This window comes from Pezoporus wallicus, unplaced genomic scaffold (genome assembly GCF_028554395.1).
Source record: "Pezoporus wallicus isolate ANWC-B61680 ecotype Strahan unplaced genomic scaffold, APGP_CSIRO_Pwel_v1 contig_4722, whole genome shotgun sequence".
In the NCBI taxonomy this organism is placed as follows: Eukaryota; Metazoa; Chordata; class Aves; order Psittaciformes; family Psittacidae; genus Pezoporus; species Pezoporus wallicus.
This window is the reverse complement of record NW_026641840.1, coordinates 7591716-7604024: the sequence shown is the minus strand read 5'-3', so window position 1 is coordinate 7604024 and position 12309 is coordinate 7591716. Positions and strand designations below refer to the sequence as shown.

Genomic DNA, 12309 nt, shown 5'->3' with positions numbered 1-12309 from the left:
GTATGTAACTCCCATGGGTTAAGAACAGTCCAGTAACTAAGGTATAACACAAATCACTGCTGCTACCACCAATAATAATAATGATAAGGGAAATAACAAGGGAAGAGAATACAACCGCTCACCACCCGCCAACCGATACCCAGCCCAACCCCGGCAGTGATCTAGCCCTTCCAGGGAACTGCCTTCAGTTCTACATCCTGGGCATGACGTACTGTGGTATGGAACACCTCTTCAACTGGTTTGGGTCAGATGTCCTGTCTCAGCTTCCTCCCAGCTTCCCCTCCTCCCTGGCAGAGCATGAGACTCAGAAAGTCCTTGGTTGGAGTAAACATTACTGAGCAACAACTAAAAACATCGGTGTTATCAGTGTTGTTCCCAGGCTGAAAGTCAAAAACACAGCACTGCACCAGCTACTAAGAGGGAGAGAAATGACTGCTACTGCTGAACCCAGTACTGCTACCTCATGTACAGGTGTTAAGTGTCACTGAAGGGTTTGCAGGTACCTCTGCTAAGAACTTCAGCATCAGCATTCATTCTAGCAACTGTATCACTGTAGTTAATGACAGTATATATATATGTATTTATAGATATAAGTGTATATATATATATGTATATAAGCACTGTGAAGTATGACCAGCTCATTTTAGTGTGAGGTGTCCCTGCCCATGGCTGGGGGGTTGGAACTTGATGATCTTAAGGTCCTTTCAAACCCTAACTATTCTATGATTCTATGATTCTATTAATTGCTGGGAGGAAGGGAACAGATAAACTACATTGCTCAGCCAGCATTCAACGTACCTGGTACATGTACCTAACTTTTATCATGTTTCAGCTGAATGATATATACAACAGACAGCTGAGGCAAATCACAATTAGAAATACAGAACAGTGGTAAATTAAAAACAAATAAACAACAACAACAAAAAACCCACAACAAACAAAACCCCTAAAACAACACACCAGACAATTCTGCCTTACCTTTCCTCCTGAAATCAGTGGCAAACAGGAACAGAGGTAGACCCTCACTAGGTCTTTCTGAAAATCTTAATCTACAACTATAAATTTGTGTCTAATTTACAACCTGAATAGTAATCCTGCTCTTTGCCTTTGATACATCCTAGAAAGTATTTGGTACAGGCACTTTTACCATACAACTTTGCAGATGACAATTGCTGGCTTGGCCAGGCTTCACAGCAAGTCTCATCTTTCTTTATTCCGCAGTCATGTAACACTAGTAACACCTTTCAGCAATTACATGAAGGCAGGAACACTGGAGACAAGGTGAACAAAGTGCAAGCATCAAGAAAGAAGGAAGGTAGAAATGGAGATTGGAGACCTCACAGAAACCCAGTATAATCAAATGAAATGCAGGGTTTTTTCGCCCTCTGTTTCCAATAAATGGATAAATTTCTGGACTCATTTCCCAAAAGGAGAAAAACCCATGCATGTGTGTCCATCCAGCAGTTATAGTCACAAATCTCCAAGAAAACCAAACAGCAACCTAAAGTGAATTGTTACTTCAAACAACCGGACACAGTTTAAGAGAGTGCATCAGAGGGAGGATAGCCTCCTGCCTCTTGTGAAGCTTTGGAAAACTGAACAAATGCCTGAGAATGACTTAATCTGCATTTTCACTAAAAGTAATGCTCGCCCCTTGAGAGTGACATTTTATTCACAGATCTTCACAATAAAAGTTGGACCATATTTTTAACATGATGAAGGATCTCTGGTATGGAAGCTTCATCTGCATAACCAAAAGCAGTGCACAGAAAAATAAAGCATTTGTATATTTTCTTTCCATAATTTAAATTTATGGATTCTTCTTTTTTATCCAAAGAGATGATCTTTCAGTTAACCAATCACAAAAGTAACTAGAGATAATGCCGTCTTACAATGATAGACCAATTAGTTTTAGCCAAATTCACAAAACCCTAAACATAAGCAGAAGAAACAGTGGATCTCAGCAACTGCAATCTCTGGTTTATTATTTTTAATCATGCTAGCAGCAGCAAAACAGCAGCTTGGAAATTAAAGGAATAACTAATAGATGAGCTCTGTCAGTGTCTCTGCTCTAGAGCAAAGTATCACTTCACTTATTTAATTTGATTAAAAACTAAGGTCTTGTATTTGAACTTTAAAGAAACTGGAAATTAAAACAATATATACTGCAATGATATAGTATTGCCAGAGATTTTTCAAAACATAGAATCATGCAAAAATATAACTTCATGGCACTTAACTAAATAACAACTAAATAATAAAAATAACACAAATTATTTTAAATAGGGATTGAGGGCAAAAACATGAGTAGATTTTAGATCAAGAATACAACACTTTACCTACCTTTACATGTTGAATTCCAATTCGTTTTCAACCTAAGACATTCTCCTGTGTATTTTCCATTTACTTTCTTTCAAAGAAAGGACTACAAGTCCCATAATAGAGAACTAGGGAACATTTTGTTCATTTCCTAACCTATACCAGGTAACCAAAATATTGGTGTATTCACCTTCACAAATGTTAGGAAATGCCAGTACTCTGAGATATGTTTAACAAGTTTTAAATTTGGGTCTCAAAACCACTTTGAACCAGTATTTATGAGTTGTGACTGGAGTTTTCAAAACTGCCGCATATATTAAGGCAGCTCAGAATGACTTTCACATGGATCTGACCATGCAGAACCCTTCAGCTTTCCTGAAGGTTCTAACTGCAAAAAAAGAAATAAATACATCAGTAGCTTCACATTCCTTTCGGTTTCATTAAATGGCTCTGTGTATTTAGGAATGGTGTTAAGGACCACCTGCCTTTTTCACCTTCTGATATTCTGGGAGGTTTTTGTTTGTTTGTGGGGATTTTGTTTGGCTGGTTTGGTTTTTACTTTGACTTACTTTTACTTGTCCTCTTTCTAAATGGAGTGTCTGAAAGCTTGTCAAACCTCCTCATGCAAGTGTTTCAGGAATGTAAAAAAATATGTCTTTAAGATTAAGAGCTGAGAATTATGTTATGATACTCAATTTTCTGTATCTTTTGCCAGGGACTAAGTTGAAGCAGGACTGGACCATGAAATTATAGTTTCAGCAAAAGGTTCAACAGCCAGCATCTTTAAGCTTTATCATCAAAGATTATGTGCCAAGTACCTATTCCAGTCCACTGACATCAGATGCTGCTTTTATTGTTAACAATATTTATATATTTTTTCCTTGTTCAAGTGTAAGGGCTCCCCCCATGAAAACAATGTACTAAAATATCACACCAAGTTCACTGCAACCCAAGGATTACTCAGTGGTAAAACCTGCTCACTTTCAGCAGAAGCAGTTAGTTTCCACCCTTTCCCCCCGCCCCCGTTTTTTTTTATTCTTTAAGGACTTGAAACATTAGCATTCCTTAATAAAGGACACATTAAATATAAAGACAAAGCCACACAACATGCATAAAAAAGAAGGGTTAAAATGCAACTGTATTTCACAGACACAAGTCACAGTCATTAAATTAAATTGTCACCCATACATTAGAACTTATTTATTATTTCAAGCTATACAGGCAACATAGCACCAATAAGGATAAATTTCCTCTATGCTTGATGAACAGTACACAAATATTTGTTTTTTGAATTTTGGAAACAAGTATCTTTTTTCATTTTTACCAGAATTACCCTAAATGAAATCCACTATCCCAAGTCTGGTTTATGACATTATTTGGGTAGTGACATATGTTATCAGTTCTCTCTGAAAAGGTCCCTCCCATTTAAAAAATGAATAGCATATGCTAACACGAAGATTTCAGCCAGTGGGATGTTAAATAAATGTGCTGTATTGGTAATGAGGTATTCTGAAGTTCGACATTAGCCAGCAGCAGAAGTAGAGGTAAAAGACTGAAGCTGGTTTTGAAAACCAAGTTCACTGATTCTGAATTCCCTTTTAATATAAAAGATTATCTTTAAAGTTATAAATACTTTTTACACATAGAAAAACTGAATGAAGGCACTTATCATACATAGCAAGTTTTTTTGCATTAAAATGAAAACAAGTAAATATTTTACTTAGGCAGTTTTGGGCTGCTTCTGCTCCTGCAGAAGTCAATGGTATGCCTGGCAGTAACAACACTGGAAGGGGACAGGATATCAGTTCTTAAAAAGCAAGTTTATATTTATTAAAAGTAAATAGATTTCTTCCACTAGTGCAAAGACAGAATTACACTGAAATTATACTGGAGCAACTACAATGGAAACTGAAGAACCAGAAAAACAGCCACTTTAAAGAAACATTACATCATGTGCCTGCAGGGTAATATGTAATAGCAGCAAGACATTTCTGACACTTGAAGGTAAATTAGAAGATGAGCAGATCCACTCTTTTTATGCCTATTTTCTCTGGAATCACAATTAATACTTATGAAATTACAGAAAAATCCTAAGAGTGAAGTTATAAAAAAAATCAATCTTTATTTTACCAACATTTCAGACAATCAAAATATAATTCTCTTCTATAAGGGTCAAGTCTTGCCTCTATCACTAACCATAAGGACACCTCAGCACAATTTGCACAATTCTGTTTCTATAGAAAACAGAAAAGCAACCATTCTTAACCTCTAGTTTTGTGGGACTTCTTTTTTAATATTATTTGAACAGTTAGTGAAACACTTGTCTGTGATACTTAACTTTTTGACTAACAAGAGATTACCATTGAGACAACTAGCTTGTTGTCAGTATTTTGTTCTTTCAATAGTGTTAAAACAATGCAAAACTACTCTGCACAAGTACTATTCTTGGGAAAGTTGTGTCTGTTCACTTTTAATCCAAGATCCCTTAAATTACAGAAGGTATCTTTAAAGCCTTTAATTAAGAAAAGAATTCACAGTTATTATCTGACATCACAACTGGTATATGGTAAAATTTTAGGACAAACTTCACAAGTCCTAACTTTAAAAAGAACTGGATGTATCACAGCTCAACTCACAATACAAATGTGAAGTAAAAGCCCAACATGCTAAGAAAACAAAGTGCTAATGACTGTGCTACAATTAAATCACATTGGAGAGTATGAATCTTCTTCCATTAGTATTCAAATAAAATCCCAAATGTAGATGTTTTCAAGAAAATCTAACAGAAAATAAAACCCTCAAGATGGACCATAACTTTACTACACTCTGAACCATATCTGGTACTGCTTATCAACAAAGCTGTAAAATGACCATATGTGAAACTGTTCAGATGAGGAAAGTATAATACCTCAAAAAGACTGAGGTGAAGCCGAGTGTGTTACAAAGCAAAGGCGTAACCGCTCACTTTTGTGGCAATACTTGTTACACTCAAGTTACAGCAGCTTCCTGTGTTGCATCTTCTCAGATAAAACATGCACACAGTAACCTAACTGGTTTCAAATATGTTGTGAAGATATAGACTATTGCAACAAGCTTTAGGTAACACCCATTTACAACCTGGATTCAGTAATCCAGGTATGTATTCTTCCTAAAGGAGTGAGAAAGGGTAAGAAGCAAACATGTATTTCTAGTTATGACACACCTGGTTAAAATGTCTCTGATAAAATTTAGGTTGCTATCCACACTCATACAATAGATACCACTAACTACCTAAGCAGGAAATCTGCTGTTTGACTACCTGCCTTTCCAAGCTTTTTGGTAAGCACTGAAAAATTAGGAGGGGGCAAAAATAAAATCAAACTCCTATCAAAAAACTTGTCATCCAAAAATGCAAAGAAATGTTTGTCATTATGGTTAGCTGGAAGGTATTGTCATGCCATATATGAATAGCCTATTTTATTTCTCCAGTGTAATTCCTCCTCACACTCCATAAAACCTTTTAAGAAAATACATAAACTGAAAGGTAATAAAAGCATATATGTATCAGGAATTTTGAGAAACTTACACTTTTTTTCTATTGCGTAGCAACAACCTAGGAGGCACAGAAAAAAAGACTAGAAAGGAAGACAGGACCATTTAACCAAGAGATAAATACAAAATTCTTAAAAAAAATTGAGCTAAAAAGGGGAAGCTTTAGTTAGTAGTCAAATACAATCCTTGAAGAGGCACCATAGAAAACCTCCATTAAGGAAAGCACACTAGATGAGTAGGAGAGTTACCTCCTGTTGACCAGCAGAAAGAAGAGTAAAAAAATGTATGTTCACATTAAAAGTTTTGCCCGGGTACCAGGCCACAGCTTTGGCACTGGATATTTCCTAAGTTGCTACTGTGTGTCTAATTATTTCCCAGCCAAGTACTGCTAAAAGTAGTATTTTGTTCTCTAGAACAGAATACTAGAAAAGCTACTTCATATTGGTGCTACATATGAAAACTTTGCAAGATTATATGTGCCTTTCAGACTGTATCTACACCCTGCATCTGAAGATTTGTTGTATCTAAACACAACCACTGATCCAACTAACAGTTGATTTGATTACATTCCCACATAGTTTTTGTCAGGTAACAGATGAGTGCTTGGCTAAGAATACTAAAGCACATGGATATAGGAAATACTGCTCAAAGGAAAAAAAAAAGACTAGTATGGAAAGTAACAAAGCATCATTCTTGAACTCAATTTAGATAGATTATTTTAACACGCTTCTAGCACAAAATTGTTGTATCTAGTCATTAAAGTTCCATTTTAAAACCTTACGGTATCTTTGTGAATTTGCAATACTCTCTCTTTTAATGCTTTAAGTAAAAAACAAATTCTTACCATTAGGGTCAGAAAACCTGAACCTCCCTGATGAAAACCAATACAATAAACCAGAGGTCTTATTGCATGGACTAAACACAAACCCCAATAATAATGCACTGTCGAAATAAGGGATACAGTAAAAGTCTATACTAGAACAAAGTATTCTTGGCCAGCTGTCAGAATGCTATGGAATTTTTCTTGACATTATACAATGTGGCATATGGTTTCCATACTTCTTAGCTTGTAATTTATTCATTCTTTCATGAAGTTTTGGATCATTGCCTCAATCCCTTCACTAATGAAACTAGAGCAGTCTAAAAGAAAAATATCCAAGATATATGGGCCAAATTTACTGGTGGTGCAATTCCATTAAAATAAGCAGCTATATTTACCTCAACTATTATTTAACTTAGAAATATATCATTAGTATGTATATATGAAAATATATATGTCTGTATCGTAGTTTTGATATATTAAAGAAGAGATAGTATACTTAGATACATATCAATTAAGCAATGAAATCTTGAGATCAGACACTATAAAGTGTAAGAGCCCATAACTCCTAAAGTGCAGAAAGCATCAACCAGACTTCTGGCTTCAAATCATAAACAGAGCCTTTCTTGCAACTTCCCTATCATGCATTTACAAGATATGTTTTATTTTAATTATGTTGTGTAAAATGAATCAAAACCTGAAAGAAATGTATGAACAAGGCATATTGCTAGAAGTCTTCTGTCCTCAAATACATAGCGATAGCTAGCAGAAGAAATTAGAATGCCCCAATATGGAAGAGAGCATAAAAGACACTAACAACTGATAAACTAGGTTCATCAGGTCCTTGACTCAGGATTCTGAATAAGTCTTAGCTAATATGACTTTTCCCTGAATCTATTTCCACTGGAATCTAAAATCCAAGAGGAAACTCTCTGGCTATGCAAAAGCCAGAATAGTACGTAAGTGAATCTTTTACTTCAGACATGGTTTATACAAAGCTACATAAGAATAAGGAAAATGTTTTTTAATCAATTTTGATAGCCATTTCTGAACTGAATGGGCCAGGCAGGGCCAATATTTAGGAGGCTAAGGAGTCGTTCTAGGTAAAGCGATTGCTCAGTAATTCCCTTCCTTCTATTCTCCCTCTCCACCTATTACATTTGTACCACGCATGACACAAGTAAAAGATGGCAGAATCTATTGTGGCAAATTACACACCATATTGGAAGCTGCCAATTTCAATTTCTACTTACACAGTGGAATCTCACTAGTAGGTATAAAAGTGTAATGCACTGCTGTCCAGACACATAAATATTACTTATTACTTATCAAAACTAGAAATAGTGGTTTTTCTGGTTCTTGATGTCTTTACAGAGAAGGGAGTAAGTGCAGATAGGACATGCTTGATGTCTCCAGCCTCCAGACAGTGTCCAGTCATTAACAGTCCCCTATACTGGAACATATTATACGTTAGAAAGGCATAAGATAGGCAAAGCCATGATCTATTGATGAACTATCACATCACTAGTGAACACACCATAGATGAAGGCTAAACAAAGTTGTCCGTGCTAGGTTACAACAGTTTCTGTGACTAAAACTTCTACTACCCTTTCATAATAGTTGTCATCAATGAAATTTTGCATTGCTCAAACAGCAACAAAAATTAACTGAAGTTTGTGCGATGACAGTGCTCAAACCAGCTAAATTACAAAAAAGTGATAGCATATTTAGTATGTGAGCCTGCTTTTATTTCCCGAATCTGCTACATTTGTTTCTGCACAACACCATGTGATAGCGTGATGAAAGTAAAACTACTACTGAATAACCAGAGCTTGCAATAATATATAAAAGAGAGGCCACAAACTCTCTCTGATTACGAGCTTCCATTCTAAACTTAAGCTTTGAAGGATCAAAATGGCTTTTTATGTCAACTGAGATATAAACCAACATGAAAATCTTTGCAAAATTAAGCCAGGTTTACAATACATTACGATAGCTTACAGGTATCTATTAATGCAGGACAAACTATGGGAATGAACAGGCTGTGAAGAATTTTCAATCTAAAAGGAAAACATTGAGTTCAAAGGCAACTGTGTGCTGAATGCCCTACTTGTCTTAGTACCTGAAGTACATCAATTAAGATTAGCAAGTCACTACTAATTATTTGCCTAATAGCTAAATAAGATTCTCTGGTGTATGCTAAACACAAACACAAAACTCTGTTTTGCACAGTGGAAGAAAGAGGTAACTGTGGTAAATTTTTAATTCAAGCTTTCATTTTAGTCTGTTTGCAACAAATTTTATAATATTTTTAAAAGCACAAAGAAGTATTTTAAGATGAAATTGGACAAGATTTAAAAGAATGCTTCCATGTTAATTCAAAGAACCAAAACATGTAATTTTACCATTAATAAAAAAAAACAAAAACAAATAGAACTGTTGCCCTAGCCCATCTCCCAAAGCTGTTAATGACAGGCTTTTAACTGATTCTGATGGAATCAGGACTGGATCCAACCTCCTTTGATTGCCATTATTCTCCTTAGAATTAAGCACAATAATAAATATTGTCAAATTCAGAGCTTGGGGAAATATAAGGTACTCTACAATGTAGAGCTTGCTATGATTGCTTAATATGTTAATAATCTGCTAGTGGCAATTTGAACGATTAATAGTGATTACTGCAGGCATTTCTGCACATTAATAGACAGCGACATGTAGACAATAACATATTATAGCTACATACATAATTATACATAGACAGCTTTAGTCACTGTTTTAAAATCACAAATATAAACTTTTATGCACAAATGTACAAGTAACATGGAGCAAGATGTCTGATGACAGAGTGTGATATACATGCGTGAGTTATTTTATACTTAAATACACTATTAGAAAAAGTTATGCACAAAAAGATTTTTTTTACAAATATAAATATGTAGATAATACTACATTATAAATAACAGCATATACTTTAAAATTTAAACACAGATCAAATCATAACCCTTCAAAATAGAACAAAGTATTAGGTATTGCTTTTCGCTATGATGATTTCTGGTAATTTTCAAAATATTCCCTATGATGTTTTACAGAGCATGAAACTGTTCCCACTGAAGTAAATGGCTGTTTCCCATTTAATTCAGTGACTGCAGGAACAATAAAACTACACAGACTATATTCCACATACATTATTATTTTCTGTTACCAAATAAAATAATAAGTTTTAAAAGGCCTGGGGAAATAGAGTAACAGAAAGAACAAGAAAGTGAAAAATATTACTGAATGCTATCATACCGATTTCCATGGTCCCCGATGCCATGAAACATCACCAGGGCAAGAATGCACATTACATTGTGCCATATTAGGTGGCTTGTCTAGAATTTCACAGTTTTGATCACCCAACATTTGGCCAGTAGGAAGCTGACAAATCACCAGTCTTGTCTTTATTCCATCTCCACAAGTTTGAGTACACTGCAATAGAGAATTTTATATGCAAGGTCTTTGTTAAGAGAGTCATCACATACTATTAAATCAAAAAGATATAGCAATATCAGTCATTATTTACTAAGTTTATTTCACATTCCCTGGACATTCAATTCAAGGATAAGGACTTACAGTCTAATCTCATACAATGAAAAAAAAAAAAAAAATCACCAAAATGTTTACCAAGCTACATTTTAATAGTTTATCAAGTGACTTTCTACAAAATGCTTCAGTTACAGACAATCTCTAATCTCAAAGTGAAGTACCCATTTGTGAGAATAAATGCGCATATATACTATTTGTCTTTGCTAGGAGGAAAAGATGGAAATCGGTCCTAAACCAAATTTTTCTGGCCAGGAAACAGAAAACATAGACACTGGGCACACTTTCTCATAGTCCAACTTCTACAGACTAAATATGTAATACTTAGATTCTAATTTCTAATGAGGTATTAAAAGCAATTTGATCAAAAATGAGCATGTTCTAATAGTTTATAGCTTTTCACTGTATTTCAGAGTCATCTTTTAGATGCATGATCGCATCTTCATACTTCTGATTTGTAAGTACAACCCAGTAGATACTACTATCTGCAGTTACTCTAGGCAGTATTCATGAAATTTGATGTAATAGCATTTCTTTATAGCATTTTTCACCCTTTTTTAACTTGATCAGCAATTTCACTGAAGGTTTTCTGCATACAATTCATCTATTTGTAACATAAAATAATTCTATCTCTCAAAATTCAAGACACTACTGCAACACTCAATTATGTGTTGTACATCCTGAGCCTCACATAATACAATTTTTGGATGTGTATCTACACTATTCATATTTACACTATAGTTGAATTTGATCAAAGAACAAAGTTCACATAATGAACTTTTTGAGTAACAAAATGCAGTTCAGTTCCATTTACAAACAAATAATTATTTCTAAGTTTATGTAGTAAATAATATTTCCTTTCGAAAGTGAAATAATCTTACTTCTCCCCAGTTGCCATAGTTCCATCGTGGGCAGGGTCCAGAATCACAGTGTCTTGACTCTGGAGGTTTTGTTGCCTCATCACAATAACTAGCACTTCTTCCTTCCTCATCTTGACATACTACCACTCGACGGTGAAATCCACCTGCACAAGTACTAGAGCACTACCAAAACATGCAAACATATGTATCACCATTGCTTAATCAGAAAAATATCAAATATGTTGATTACAATTTTAAATTATTATTTTTAATGTTAACTAGCAAAACTGAAATCTGCAAATAAAAATTTCTACTAGTAGTATTACTAGTACTAGAAGTATTTGAAATCACAGAAAAATTACATTTTTATTTTCATAGTAATAAAAATATTTTTTAAATACACATGCTTCTCTTTTGACCAAATCTGTACTATAATAGCATTTCTAGAAGTGTTAACACGTATGTGAGAGAACAAATAAATATATTAAAAATAAATTCTTACTGCTCCCCAGGGTCCAGTTCTCCATTGATACCCTCCCATCGAGGGATGGTTCCACTGGTTTATGTTGTCTTGTGGGTGGTGCACCGGAAGGTAACCTATTTCTGGAAAACGGCTTGGATGGTCATGTGTTTTTGGAATATGATGATAAACTGGTGGACATGATGGCATGTTACATTCTTGTTCTTTGGAAGGTCGGCTTTCAGGATCACAGTAATTCTCGTCGATTTGTTGATGATAGTTGGCACAGATAACTTGTCTTGTTAATATCCCACTATCACACGTAACTGTGCACTGACCAAAAATAAACCCAAAGTTTATGACAGAACATTGATAATTAATAACCAAAGAAATTTATATTTACTTCTGACAATAACAAACATGTATTTTGTTTTTTTCAAGGGATGCAGTTTCAATCACACTTGCACAAAATATGAAGCCCCAGTTTCTAACCAGAACCTTTGGCCAATAACCTAAATAGAACATTAAAAAAAATAATTACTATTAATACTTACAGGGGACCAATTTCCAACTTGCCACTCTCCACATGGACTAAAGCAGCTTGAAATTTCAGCTGGTCGTGGTAAATGAGCACACAGAGATTCATCTGCTATTCCTCCATGAGCATCTCTACAACTCACATAGCGAGCACGATCGCCCTTCCCACAGGTTGCAGAGCACTGTTAGAGAATAATCCA

General features: G+C 34.9%; 1 protein-coding gene across 3 annotated transcripts in view; it reads right to left on the bottom strand.

Moving 5' to 3' along the window:
* Positions 1 to 12309, bottom strand: part of ADAMTS20 (ADAM metallopeptidase with thrombospondin type 1 motif 20) — a 90718-nt gene that overhangs the window by 20904 nt on the left and 57505 nt on the right. For all 3 annotated transcript variants that reach the window (XR_008974432.1, XM_057425584.1, XM_057425585.1), the window contains exons 25-28: positions 12127 to 12291; positions 11615 to 11905; positions 11134 to 11295; positions 9962 to 10138 (exon numbers count right to left, since the gene is read on the bottom strand). Coding sequence is in view for 2 of the 3 variants with exons in the window: in XM_057425584.1 (XP_057281567.1) it covers positions 9962 to 10138; positions 11134 to 11295; positions 11615 to 11905; positions 12127 to 12291 (795 nt within the window). In the remaining variant the exon portion in view is untranslated. The remainder of the gene's footprint in view (positions 1 to 9961; positions 10139 to 11133; positions 11296 to 11614; positions 11906 to 12126; positions 12292 to 12309) is intronic.